Source organism: Amblyomma americanum, chromosome 7 (genome assembly GCF_052857255.1).
Source record: "Amblyomma americanum isolate KBUSLIRL-KWMA chromosome 7, ASM5285725v1, whole genome shotgun sequence".
Lineage (NCBI taxonomy): Eukaryota > Metazoa > Arthropoda > Arachnida > Ixodida > Ixodidae > Amblyomma > Amblyomma americanum.
In genome coordinates, this window is record NC_135503.1 from 104,354,391 (window position 1) to 104,369,197 (window position 14,807).

General features: G+C 47.9%; 1 protein-coding gene across 1 annotated transcript in view; it reads right to left on the minus strand.

The window, feature by feature from the left end:
* LOC144097978 (uncharacterized) overlaps positions 1-14,807 on the minus strand; it is a 69,709-nt gene that overhangs the window by 15,819 nt on the left and 39,083 nt on the right. The window contains exons 9-10 of the mRNA XM_077630562.1: positions 12,809-12,832; positions 10,443-10,454 (exon numbers count right to left, since the gene is read on the minus strand). Of these exons, the coding sequence (XP_077486688.1) occupies positions 10,443-10,454; positions 12,809-12,832 (36 nt within the window). The remainder of the gene's footprint in view (positions 1-10,442; positions 10,455-12,808; positions 12,833-14,807) is intronic.

The window sequence follows — 14,807 nt, forward strand, 5'->3', positions numbered from 1 at the left end:
TAACTCGCCGAACGTGTTGTGCAGCCCCTGTTCTGCCAGCTTGTCGTTCGACGTGTTTCTGGGTATGGAACAAATCAAAGAGAAACGCCCTGGGAAGTGATGGGTAGATGCGTCGCTGGTTTACGGCACTGGGTCAGATCCCGTGTCTTGAAAATCTTCAGCTACTGTCAGAAAATGCGGCTTCATGGAGCTGAAGAACTTTTGGAGTGAACAACGATTTAAAGATATTTTTATTTGTAGAGGTAGTAACAGTGATCCTGCCGTAACAAGAAATCGTCTCCTATCCGGACGCATGCCATCGCTGGGGGCGAAGGAAAATAAGCATGCTTAGATGAAGGAGGATTACACTGAAAATCAATGAGTTCAATTTCATAAAAAAAAATATATTCAAGTATACGGCTTATCAAACGTCCTGGTAATAACAGAAGGTAAGAAACGCGAGATTATGGGAAACGGTGAAGCAACTTCGAATTGAGAGAAATGCAAAAGCTATATATTTTACGTGAAACGCTAAATTCTTCACTCCGGCTGCATGTTCAGAAAAACTCTAAAAGAACGGCACGTTGTTTTTTTTTTACCATGCAATCACCAAGGAGTTTTTCCTTATTGGCAGTAATGGTCTACGGGCGCTTAAAATAGTGATGCCTCTTTCCTCTCTCCCCTTTGTATATCTGCCTCCGTTTCCCTTCCCACGAGTAGAGTAGCATACTGGGCGTCGTCTAGATAACTTCCTTGCCTTTGCGTTCATTTCTTTCAATCTCTCTCCTTATTGACAAGAAGCTGCTCCCTCAATACGCACTGCCCAGAATACGCACCAATTCATATTTTTCACGGGTCCGGAAACCCGCAAACTTTTGTCGCCAATATTATAATCGCTTCCATATCAGCGGTGGTTCGCAGGCTGCAGCTTCAGGCTACCTTCTACGGAAGCATCGGAAGCGTCGTGTAAATTACTGCCGACATCACCAAACCATGGAGTAGATTCTCAACACTTTCCTCACGTAAGAGCGACCTGCGCTACATGGAAATACCAGGACTGTAGGTGCCAAGGACGCAAGCCAGTGAGGAGTAGAGGCTGAAAACTCGACCTTACCTTGCTGATACCAACCATAGAATCTAAAACGCCGCTACATTTTAGCAAAACAAACTATCTGTGGATGAAACTCAATGGACTCATTCGCAGCTTTTTGGCGAGCGTTTTCTTAGTGTCACGAAGTGGTGACTGCAGTCCGGAGATCAGAAAGGCTACAAAAATCACTTCACTTCACTTCACTTTATTACCTTAAAGACCCCACTTTGGGGGTGTTACATAAGGGGTGGGAGTACAAATATGGGTTGAATATGGTTGCTTACATGATATTTATGAAATGCATATTTAAATTGTTCACAAAACTTGATTGGCAGGTGATGGCATCAACGTCGTGGGGAAGGCCATTCCAGTCTTTAGCAGTGCGAAGAAAAAAGGATGCGGAAAAAGTGACGGTGCGGGAGCGTTGGCATGACACTTGCAGTGGATGGCCGGTGCGATGAGATATGCGAGCGGGCGGTGTGATGTAGGGTGGTTGTCCGAGGGAACTGTAAAAAAACTTATGAAACAGACTAAGAGAAGCAATGCGACGACGATGGGCAAGAGTTGATAAACCTGATTGTCGTTTAAGTGACGATACACTGATGTCGTATGAATAGGCAGAATGAATGAACCTCGTGGCGCGATTTTGGACAGATTCTAGTGAACTGATGAGATATGCTTGTTGCGGGCTCCAGATAGCAGATGCGTATTCTAGTTTTGGTCGAATTAGTGATTGGTAGGCGAGAAGTTTAATGATCTCTAAACAAAACTATTTGGGCTGACTTGCGCCCACAATGGACTGAATCACGCGGTGGCGGCGTAGCAACAAGCTTGCTCGGCAGTTGTCCAACAGAATGCCCACCGTTGTCGACCATGCTCAATTTAAAGCTGATAGCGAACAAAGCGCAAAGTTACTAGAATATTCTGGAACAACGTAGAATCAGCTCTGCCTGGATGCGATCAATCGAGATAAATCTGGTCGCGTCTTGCATCGTAAACAAAGCGATAAATAGGCGTGCTGGTAGCTTTGAAGAATGAACAATGAAAAGATTCGCGGCACTACTCCCCTCTCAAAGAAGCATCGACCCGATGCATTGAAACATATAAGGCGACTAGCAAGCAATAAAACGGATCGTGCGACAATAAGCAGTGTGTGGAAGCACAGCGTCCTTTAGCGCGCATAATATGGCTTAAGACGGACGAATTGAACAACTTCTGGTCGTAAACAATGTCGCTGGGTGCCGTCATTGCATCAGGGATAACTTCACAATCCAGTTCACCTAGCCGACGAAGATAGTTGTACGGCCCCAAAATAGCGGCGCAAAAGCTTTTCACTCAATCCACGGCGGCGAATGGGCGTCAATACCCAGAATTGGTCTCCTGGCTTGTATTCCGCTTTGCATCTTCGTAGGTTGTAGCGTCTGGCGTCGGTCCGCTGCTGGGATTTGATCCTTAATCAGGCAAGCCTTCGGGCCTCTTCTGTGTGTTGAAGGTAGCGGCGACATCGACGTTTTCTTCTTCTGCAGCGTTGGGCAGCATGGCGTCTAGGGTTGTCGGGGCCTCCCTGCCATCGACGAGCCTAAAAAGGCGTCGTCTGGGTGGTCTCTTGCACCGCGGTGTTTTAGGCGAAGACGACGTAAAGCATGATGACATCCCAGGTCTTGTGTTCGGCATCGACATACATGGCGAGCATATCGGCGATGGTTTTGTTCAGGCGCTCGGTCAGCCCGTTGGTGTGCGAATGGTATGCAGTTGTCCTCCTGTGGCTGGCTTGGCTGTAACGCAGGATGACTTGCGTTAGTTCCGCCGTGAATGCTGTTCCTCTGCCCGTGATGAGCACATCGGGGGCGCCGTGTCGCAGAAGAATGTACGTACTTCACAAAAAATTTGGCGACTTCTGCTGCTGTTCCGTCCTGTAGGGCTATTGCCTCGGCGTAGCGGGTCAGGTAGTCGGTCGCCGCGATGATCCACTTATTTCCAGACGTTGACTTTAGGAAAGGGCCAAGCAAGTCCATGCCGATCTGCTGAAAGGGTCTTCAGGGGGGGTCCAATGTTGTTCAGAAATCCTGCTGGTCAGGTGGGAGGGGTCTTTCGTCGCTGACAATCTCGGCAGGTTTTCACATAATCTGCGACATCGGCAGACAGTCGGGCCAGTAATACTTGTCTTAAAGGCGGTGGAGAGTGCGAGATAAGCCTGGGTGTCCAGCAGTCGGCTTGTCGTGTGAAGCCTGTAAAACTTCGCGGAGACAAGCAGCTACAACAAGGAGTTAGGCTGTATTGTTCGCTGCGACGTTCTTCACGAGGACATCATTCTGTACACAGAAGGAAGACAGTCCTCCTTAGAATGAGGCGGAGGGTGGAGAAACCTTGCCTTCCATGTACTCGATGAGGCGTTTTAGGTCAGGGTCCGAGCGTTGCTGCTGTGCAAAAGAGCTGGGCCTGATGGGTCCCAGGAAGGCGTCCTCATCGTCGTCCGGCGGCGGTGCATCTATAGGGGCTCGTGAGAGCCAATCGGCGTCACAGTGATTGCTTCCGGACTTGTAAACGACGGTGACATCAAACTCCTGGAGGCGCAGACTCCATCGAGCGAGTCGGCAAGAGGGGTCCTTCAAATCGGCATGCCAGCAGAGCGCGTGGTGGTCGCTGACCACCTTGAACAGCCGTCCGTACAGGTAGCGCTGGAATTTCTACGTAGCCTAGATGATGGCAAGGCATTCCTTCTCAGTTGTCGAATACTTAGCCTCGGCCTTGGAAAAGGAACGGATACCGTGTGCGATGATTTATTCCATCCCATCACTTTATTGAACGAGGACGGCACCAAGGCCCACGCTGCTTGCGTAGGTATGAACTTCAGTATCAGCGTTTTGATCAAAATGCGCAATTATCGGTGGGGACTGTAAACGACGCTGAAGATCTTTGACAATCTTGTGGCGCTTCCCATTTAAATGGCACGTCTGCCTTTGTCAGTTGGGTCAGCGGCTCGGCGATGTGCGAAATGTTTGTCACAAATCGACCGTAGTATGCGCACAGTCCGAGGAATCTGCGCACTGCTTTGTTATCTGCCGGTGGTGGAAACTGTGCTATAGCAACTCTTTTCTGCGCGTCTGGGCGTACTGTCTCCTTGCTAACGATGTGGCTTAGAAACAGCAGCTCTTCATAGGCAAAGTGGCACCTCTCTGCTTTCAAGGCTAGGCCAGACGACTTGATGGTGTCTAGTACTGTTCGAAGTCTTTTTAGGTGCCCTTCAAAGTTCGAGCCGAAGACAACGACATCATCTAAATATACCGGAAAAATTTGCCGCTTCAGGCCTGCCAGCACTGTATCCATTACTCGCTGAAACTTCGCTGGTGCGGAGCACAGTCCAAATGGCATCACCTTAAACTCGGAGACGCCATCCGGAGTGATGAAACAGGTCTTCTCGAGGTCTTCTCGCGATCTCTTTCATCGACCTCAACTTGCCAGTAGCTGCTCTTGAGGTCCATTCTTGAGAAATACTGGACGTTGCAGAGCCGGTCCAGTGTGTCGTCGATGCGGGGGAGGGGGTAGACGTCCTTCTTTGCTATGTTGTTCAAGCGGCGGCAATCAAAGCAGAATCAAAGTGCGCCGTCTTTTTTTCTCACTAGAACAACCAGTGCCGGCCATGGGCAGTTTGAAGGCTGGATGACGTCGTCTCGAAGCGTTTCTTCCTCTTGGCCCCGGATGGCTTGTCGTTCTCGCGGCGACACCCGGTAGGGGTTTTGACGGAGAGGTCAGGCGTGCTGGTCGGTTATAATGCGATGCTTGACAATTGGTGTTTGTCAGACATTCGGCGATCACGAAAAACACTCGCTTCAGCTTCGAAGTAGATTGCGATCTGGTCTTGTCTATTCCAGGACAGGGCTGGGTTGACGTGGAAAGTGGGCGAGTTCTCTTGGTCAAGCGAATCTTCTGAGGATAGGCCGGAGAGGCCGAAGGAGTCTCGTACGTCGGATATTTCGTCGAAGAAAGCAATCGTCTTTCCTTTGTTAATGTGCCGTTGTTCTTCGCTGAGGTTAGTCATCAGTACTTCGGCCTGGCCATTGCGGATTGTGCGATGCCTCTTGTGATGCCGGTTCCTCGGTCTTGAAGCAACTGCATGTACCCCGCGATGATTTCAGCGTTAATGTTTTCGTGGCGCCTACGGTCAGGATAACGTTTGAACGGGGTGGGACGCTCACTTCTTCCTCCAGGGAACTTAGGGCAACGTGATTTTTCAGAGTTCTCATCGAAGGGCTTGCCTCGTCCGTCGAAAGCGTGATCAGCTTGGATCGCAGGTTGATGGTGGCCTAATGCTCATTAAGGAAATCCATGCAGAAGTTCACTTTGCAGGAACATTGCCGTAGCACCACGAAGGTCGCAGGATAGGTGTCTCCATCTAAAGTCAGTCGCGCTGTGGATCGTCCTGATGGCGCAATGAGGTGGCCCCCTGCAGTGCGAATTTGTGGGCCGTCGCAAGCGATCGTGCCTTTCCTCAGCTGCGCAGCGAATGTTCCATTCATCACCGAGTTATCGGCTCCTGTGTCGACTAGGGCGGTAACTTTCCGTCCGTCGATAGTGACTGTTATGTCGGACGTCCTGGCTCTTGCGTCGCACATTGTCCTGGGTGTCCGGTATGGGAGTAGCGGATAGAACGTGTCATCGCAGTTCTTCTCGGTAGCGGTGTCGTTTTGAAGGCGGTTCGCGTCGTGGTCGAGGTTGTCATTGCATGCGGCGTCGGCCTGTCGGGGCCGGCGTCTTCGTGCGGCATGGTCATTTGAGGATCTTCGGTGTTTCGCTCGGGAGCAACCTCACCTCCAGAGGTTGCTGTCTTTAGTTTCCCCTACGTGGGCTGGGATACCTTCCTCGTACCGCGGCTGCGTAGCTGCGGGCAACGCAAAGCGCGAGGCTGACGGCGATAGTGAACGCCAAAGGCGGTTCGGCGAGTAGTCCTCTCGACGCAGGTACGCGTCGATTTTTTGCGGACGTTGGCCGAAGCGTGGTCGTGGTGCATCAACAGCAAGTCCACCAGGACCGATACGTCGGTACGGGCAGTGACAAAGAATATAGCCGGCCACACCGCAATGGAAGCACAACAGCCGGTTGTCGGAAGTCTTCCAGGCGTCGCATTTCCTAGGGGTTGAGCGTCGTTCGTAGGCAGGGCGGGCGGGGGCAGGGAGGCGGCGTTCTAGAACAGGTGGCTCATATCGGAAAGGACATAGGTGGTGTCGTTGGGGATGCGGAGTGCGTACTGCACCAGCTTAGGTCATGGCCTGGGATTCTGTGGCTGCCGGGGTGCCAGGTGCCTGTTGCACTTCTTCCCGCACCGCATCCATGAGAGTCGCTGCTTGGGGCTCTGCGGATGATAGCAGTAATCGGCGTAGCTCCTCGCGGACGATTTCGCGAATAACTTCCCGCAAGTTGTCGCTGGTGGTGGTTGTCTCCGGACAGATTGCACACAAAGAAGGGCTGCTGTACTGCCGAGCCCGGACGTCGAGGGTCTTCTTGATCGTGCAGGCTTCTTGCATGAATTACTCGACTATTTTTGGCGGCTGGCGAACGAAGCTGGCAAAGAGTTGTTGTTTTACGTCGCGCCTTAAAAACTGAACTTTCTTTTCCTCGGTCATCTCGGAGTCGGCACGATGAATGACGCGCTTCCTCTCTTTGACGTAACCGCGGACGGGCTCATTCGAAAGCTGGATCCTGGACTCGAATAGTCGTTCGGCTCTTTCTTTCCTCACGACACTGGTAAATAGTACCTTCAAAAGTTCCTTCTTCAATAGCTCCCATGTCGGTAGGGGCGACTCGTGGTTTTCCTACCACGTACATGCTGAGCCCTCCAGTGCGAAAAATACCTGTCTAATTTTTGCCGCATCGTCCCACTTGTTGAATGATGCTACGCGCTCAAATTGGTCCAACCATTCTTTGGGGTCTTCGCCTAGGGACTAAGTGAAAGTTGCCGGCACCCGCGGCTGTTCAGTATGATAGGTGTCGACCTCTTTGGCGAGGTTGTGGGGCTCGTAGCAGCGTCTTTTTGTTGTCTGGTGCGGTCCAGTACGGTCCAGAACTCAGGTTTTTCTCCCTAAAGACGTCTGCTGGCTCGGTTAACTGCTGGCTCGTCTTCCGGTGCGAAGCGAAAAGGGCTGGTGTCACGACTCTAAGGGGGCGTCCGGAACATGGAAGGATACCCAGCACTTCCACCAGATGTCACGAAGTGGTGGCGGCGGTCGAAGGAGCGACGAAGACGGACAAATAGTCTTCTAAAATAAAACTGTTTATTGGGCTGACTTGCGCCCACAAAGGACTGAATCACTCGGCGGTGGCAAAGCGACAAGCGTGCCAGGCGGTCGTCGAACAGAATGCCCGCCGCTGTCGGCCGTGCTCAATTTAAAGCTGATAGCGAACTTTCTAGATAAAGCGCGCAAAGTTACTAGAACATTCTGGAACAACGAAGAATCAGCTTCGCCTGGATGCGATCAATCGAGATAAATCTGGTCGCGTCTTGCATCGTAAAGAAAGCGATAAAGTGTCGTGTCGGCAGCTTTGAAGAATGAATAAATACGGCAAAGATTCGCGGCAATATTTCCCCTTTCCCATTGCGATATTACGCTTGTTTTTATTCTGAAACAGCGCTGCCTTCGACCTATATCTCTTTGTTGCATGCAAATATACCTGCACCCTATGGGAGCACATCGCATACAAATGTAGCTGTAGACACGTTTTGCTAATTAATCACCGTTAAGAGACGAGGAGCTGCTGACATCGCGCTGGTGCCAAGTCCTTGTGATTACATGACTCCTGGGCATCCAGTGGAAGTCCCTGGTTCAATTTCCAGCACCAGAACGAGTATGTTATTAGTTAATGTGTATTTCCTACAGCGCTCTTCAGTTCGTATGGTAAGCGTCGTCAAAACATGGTTGTTTAGTGGCCTAGAAGAAATAAAATGTCGCGGCTTTCAGGAGAAGTGATCACCATTTGCTCTTAGTTTCATGCTCATATAGAAGTATGTGCTGTTCAGCTGTGTATTCAACGGAACAGGTTAGCACAGAAAGCAATGGACCAGCTGTGAAGCATGTTTCCACAAGCACATCACAGGACGCAATTATGTGTGAAAGTGGGCAAAAACGACCAATTGTTTACTAAAGTGTTGATGGTACTACCTGTAGAAGCATAATGCCATAATTCTCCAAAGACAAAGAAACGTTTCACCATGCATCATTCAGTAGCCTACGTGTATTCTTGCGGTCTCGCCCCTTTCAGCGGCAAACATGACCGAACCCATGCGCGCCACAAGATGATGAACAGTAAAACGTACCTTTTTTTCACCCTGTTGTAAGGAGAAATGAGATGACATGTTAACAGATGTTATTAATAAGTCAGTAATTAGGTTACGCTGTAAATCAGTGTAGGCTTATGTAAATATTAAAAACGTGTACCTTGCAATCTCTGAAGTATATTTTTAGCACAAGCTCGCTCTAAGCAAGTCTAAAGTATCTTCTGGAAGTACTTTCTACGCATTGCGTTTCTTCCCATGGATGTATTCAAAGGTTGGTCACTGATTTCTTGTAACATGCGCTTGCACAATTTTGCATTCACTTAATGCGAAGTTTAATCTCTCAAACTGTGCTGTTATACTCAAACCATTATTAGATCAGACACTGTACACCTCTAAGACCTATCGCAATGGAGCGAAAACGCGTTCCACAACGACCGCTGAAGTGCACTTCAGCAATGAGCTGATTGCAAGCCGCTTGTTGCACAAAGCCGCATGCGTTGTGGTAACGCGATGATAGTATGTTGCGACAAGTGGTCGTTTAAGGAATGGCACTGCAAAATGCAAAACCAATTTATAAAAGTTAATCCTTCTTCAGAGCTAGGTAACTGCTGTATAACACTGTTATGCATTTAAAAGAGGACAATCTGAATTAACAGCGCCATATGGCACTTGCTTATAGATCCAAATGACGTTTCCGTTTGAAGCACAACTAGGTTTAAAGCGACCACAAAATGCCAATTCTTTGAGCGTTATGAACAACTGGGACATGCTCATATTCCTCGGAAAAAGCGTTCGTGAACAAAAGATTCATGATCCCGCCCAGGAATCAACACCCAGGAATCAAGCGCATTTAAGTTGGACACAGAGGCGTACGCGCACTCATAGCGGTGCGTGGTCTCTACATCCCTTTTCTCTCTTTTCCCGCATTTTGCTGCATTTCATTTTTTCCTTACAACGTCGTCGAGGTGCGTACTTTAATTGGTACTGTGCGCTTAGTTTCATCAATCCCAAGACATAGGCTACCAACATGGTTTAAATGTCTGCTGCAGTAACTAGCAAAACATGGTACCCATGCGTACCCCTGCTAAACCCGTGCTCACTGTATTCATAATCTTAGCTTTGTAACTCTGCCTGATTTCAAATAAATGGTAGCGGTAACAGTCGCCGCAAGCCGCTGTACCCTAACCTTTATAAACATAGCAGTGGCGCCCAGCTGACACATATTTCATGGCACCGCTCATTTAGTGCAGCCTGTTTGACTTCACTCTTGTCTGCTCATCGGCAGTGGACGGCGAATTATAGGTCCGAAAACCGAAACAAGAAACCAGAAGCCGTATGCTCTAAGCTTTCCATTTTCCATTGCACATTTCGTATCCATTTGACCCTCTGTCGTTGGTCACTCAGATATATCCGTGGCTTTCAAGCGTCTGTGGGAAGCGACCGGCCTATAGGGTAGTCAATGGTGAGACGCATAGCAGCGCTCTGTCAATTGCAGGCCACCGTATCTCACCACTGGCTGCCATTGGCTGCCATATGCAGCTAATGATGTAGTTTGGTCGCCAACCACACGTAGGGCGTGTCGCTTCCCTCAGACGCTTGAAAGTCGCAGGTATGTATGAGTGACCAATAACAGAGGAGCATATGAATGCGAAATGGAGAACTGAAAATGGCTTGGCATGGTGAGACTCACCCATGTCTGTCTAGGCATGGTTAGACTCACCCTTACGACTCACTCTAGAAAACAATCGGAAGTGACGGTAAGTACAAGCAGTTGTCGCTTTTGAAGATTCCGTCAATTTGTAGCAAAGAAAGACTACCATTTTCGTCAATAATATTAAAACCGCAAAGACTCACGTGGCGAGCGTAACCCTCAGCCATGCATTATTTGAACACATTTTTAACTCTAGATTGCACAAAATCTAGAGTAGTTCTCGAGGCGACGATATCTGAGAACAGCTACATATTAAACAACTCAGCACAAGCTCAGTGACTAACTTTCTTATATGCGAGGTTGTCTGGAAATACGGTATGCACTGCTGAAGTGCTCAATGAACTGTGAGGTGAGGACATGTAGACGGAAAAAAAGATTATTCTAAAACTCACCTCGTCGGCAGCCTGCAAAGTAAAATACAATACATTAATTAAAGATTCAGAAGTTATTTACACAAGACTAGTAGGACGTTTTGCAACAAAGGGAACTAGTAGGCTTCGAGCCATGCAGAGTATTTGTTCAGCACTTCGGATCTCTACTAAAATGCTCAATAGAGAGCATTTGTAATTAAATAAGCGGACACTGTGCGCGTGAAAGCTACTAAAGTATCTTCATCTATGCACTTCAAAGAGCAGCGCACATCTCTTGGACCGGCAGCGCCCTTTGAACAGCAAATGGCAAGTGTGACCAGTAAGTGTTTGCCGTGGTCTCGTCGGAGGAGAAAAACTAGTTGTTGCCGAACGCTGAAGCGTTAACCCAGAATTCATTAGCTATTCAGCCATGTGCAAACATGCATTGTATGCTTCAGCAATGTTTTTAGCTAACTGAGTACCCCTGGTGAGACATTACGTCAAGCTCCTCTCCCAGCGATTTTCCTAGGTGGGCCGGAGAGGAGTTCACAGCCGCGCTTTTTTCATTATGTCTCTCATCATGGACAGAGCACGATCGCGCGGTCCCGTCCACGTTGTCTGACGGTGCAGGTATTGTTCTGCTGAATTAAGCTATGCACTCTTACGGCTACCTGGTTGCCGTCTACAGCAACGAAACCTGATGCCTGCATTTACCGCGCCTAGGCGATCATGAAAATGAATTAGGCAAGCAGATTTGAGCGAACGTAACCTTGCGTGAAGTTGCTGGCGTTTGTCGCCCATAGCCGAAGAAGCAGATCCCCCAAGCTATCATATCTGTCACCGTTTAACGCCATCAGAGAGTAGCCGTTTTTTTATTCGTAGGAAAGTTTTCACATGTAAAGGTTCTTTTTGTACGCATTTCGTTTAATAACGTGTGCTATCTTAAAATTCACTACTTTAGTTTTACCGCGACTGCTTTTCTAGCGGGCTTCCATAATTCCTCTGTGGTTGAGGACCACGGTTACATGGTGATAGATGCGCCAGCAAAGCAAGCCGTTCTCTTACATACCTTTGCTAATATTTCCTTTGTCACTGACATGCAAGTAGGATGCCAGAGCCTTCCGAGCGGCGTCATGCCCATCCGACTGACGCTGGTGAGCAAGTGCAAAAACTACTTTTGCTCGAGCGGTGAACCTTCTTTGTTCTAAAGAACTCTTCCTTCCGTAAAGCACAAGATACTAAGCACCAATCTTCGGTGCTTTGCCGATTATCATCGCCTTATCCCATATGCGTTTCACCCGCTGGTTGTGTAGTGCGGTATTTACTATTCGGCTGCACGTTACAAATAGTTAATTTTCTTTCGAGCTGCGCTACTGCGCGTATTCATATTATGACGACTGAAGCTTTCCCGGAGAGCTATTCATATAGATTTATACACCGTACAAGCAATGAGGGCTTTTTCCGAGAGCATAAAAGCCTTGAAAACGTTTCTGATGCTCTTTCCACGTCAACAGCGCCTATAAATGAAAACCATAGTACTAATTTTAGGGGTTTACTATCGTTCCGTGTTTTCAGAGTTCATCAAAGCATATGGAACTACTGCGCACAGCTATGATGCCTACATTGCAGCTGGCGCCTCACCAGATGTCCTTTGGCGCACGATTCCCAAATTACAACATACATGTGTACAACTTTTATAACTGTCCTCCCTCGGCGGAAGTGTCCTTTTTGAACAGAACTTTTTCTTTCGACAAAATCATTCAACAAAATTATCACATGAATGATCTACACGCCTTATGATGGACGGCTAGTCCGCGGGGAAGAAGTGTCGCGACGGCGGAGCAATTGTCGGCAGTATAGTCGCAAGGTTATTCCCGACTGCAACCAACCCCGTTAACGTCAACCTCACTCACTCCAGACCAAAATGAATCACAAGAGCATCGATAAAACACTACGAAGTGGGGACCAAAATGGATCACAAGAGCATCGATAAAACACTACGAAGTGGGCTCAATTTGCGACTAACAACTACATGTGCCCACAGAAGTTTCCGGAACACGACCGACATGAAGACGCGGAATTATCTCGACGCCTAGAGGCGCAGCCTGATATTGAGAGCTGCACAGCGCAAGTCACGTGGCAAAGTACAAAGCACCTTCTTCATTACGTGGCTTCAAGCTTGGGATGTACCAATAAGCTGAGCCTTTCAAAAAGTTCTGCGGGCACCTGTATCGTACAGCTCAGATAAAAACTGGAGAACACCTTTTTTAAGCAACCTCTGAACCTGGCAGTTTGTGTTGATGATATACAACTCAACCAGCGGAGACGTTACCCCAGGCGAGGTCTGTAGTACATTCGCTTCTACAATAAAACCAAAGAAAACAACGGTAGGCAAGCAGATCATTTACCTTCATGACTTGCAGCATTTCGTACTGGAAGGTAATAAGCAGAAATTATTTTCATGAGTGCTCCAAACTATAAGGCGAGCTTGAAATCAAACACTACACACACGCATTTCTTCCAAAGGGTCCGTCTCTTCCTCATTGGTTTAGTTAGTGCAGAGTAGTTCTAGAACTACGAAGTCAATACAAACTAAAGGTCTGCCGATGTGAACGTCGGGCACTTGTAAAAATGCTACAAGAGCTTTTGACGCCTTCTGTGATAAAGCCAAGTAATAGTTACTGACTTTTTCGCCATCTCAATAAATAATTAGCTCAAAATGTGTAGAAACACTCCCTTTCAGAATACCCGGATGACAAGTTTCGTCGAACCCTCTTTCAAATCCTCTGGTTACACGCAGGCCTTTTCCTCTGACAAAAGGCTATTTTTCGTAATATGGCGAATTCATCCCAGTATCATGCGTAACTAAACCATGTTCCTTAAGCCGGTTTCACTGAAATTTTCAAATCTTGAAAATTGCGCAGCCTATCAAAGTAACTAACACCTGTGTCGAAATCGAACTCTACGGTAGCTTTCACACAGACTTAACATGTGACACCACCCCCTAAACTCTGAAACATGAGGTGAGAGGACTGAAATATGCTGGAATTTAGGGGTGTTCGAATAGTACTTTTTCAGAACCTAATCGAAAAAGTATCATTATCAGCAGCAGCAGCAGCAGCCGTGGCTACGCCCACTGCCGGCAAAGGCCTCTTCATATCTCTCCAATTAACATGATCCTGTGACAGGTATGGCCATCTTATTCGCGCAAAATTCGTAATCTCGCCAGCCCACCTAATTTTCTGCCACCCCCTCCTACAAATTGTCTACTCTTTTAATCCAGTCCGTTAGCCTTAGCGACCATCGGTTATCTTGCTTTCGTATTACGTGCCCTGCCCAAACGCATCTCTTAAACCACGTTGTTCCCTCAGCCATTCTGCTCTCTTTTCTTTTCTCTAACGTTACCACTATTTTTCTTTGCACACCTCGCTGTGGTGTACTCGAATTAAGTTGGACCCTTTTCGTTAGCCTACACGTTACTGTCCGATATAGGTGAGTACCGATAAAATACAGCTATTATGTGCTTTCCTCTTGAGATCATTCAGGATTCGAGAGGATCTGCAAAATATGCTCCAGCTTATTCTTATTGTTCTCGTTATTTCACACTCATGGTCAAGATGTGCGGTCGCAATTCGCCCTATGTAGGCGCACTTCCAGCGCCTCTATACAAATCGTAAACTGCTGTTCGCTTCATAGACTGATGAACATCACTTTTTTCCCCTCACCTTCCTCCCTTCTCTCATGCTGCGATTTACGTGCCCACCGAGAAGTGAGACAGTTACTGCGCCATTTACGTTCCTCAAAAACCACTAATTATTCTAGTTTTCTGAATATTAATTTTTAGACCCACCGTTCGTTTTCCCCAAGGCACTGATCATAGTTTGTAACTCATTCCCTGAGTGACTAAGCAAGGCAATGTCGTCAGCGAATCGCAGATTACTAAGGAATTTTTCATTAACTCTTATCGCCAGCCCTTCTCAAATCAAGGCTATGAATACCTATGTATGGAAAAAAGCGCATGAAGACGACGATAGGCCGAAGAGCCACAAGGACGAGACTGATTGCCTTCGCGACCTGTTAGCGACTGCCTTAGCGCTCAACCTTGTGGTTCTTCGTCCTGTCGTCGTCTTCACGCGCTGTTTTCCACCATTCATATTTCATTCATTCCACTTTTCGGCTCTGAGCAGCTCCTGTGAACAGGCGGTGAACAGCATTGAGAAGATAGTGTCTGCCTGCCTGACATACTTCCTTATTGGAATTTTATTGCTGTCTTTATGAGAGACTATGGCGGCTATCTAGCCGTGACAGATACCTTCCAGTATTTTTGCGTCAGACTCTTCTACACCCTGACTCCGTAATGTCTGCATGACAGCTGACGTTTAGACTATGTCAAATGCTTTCTCGTAA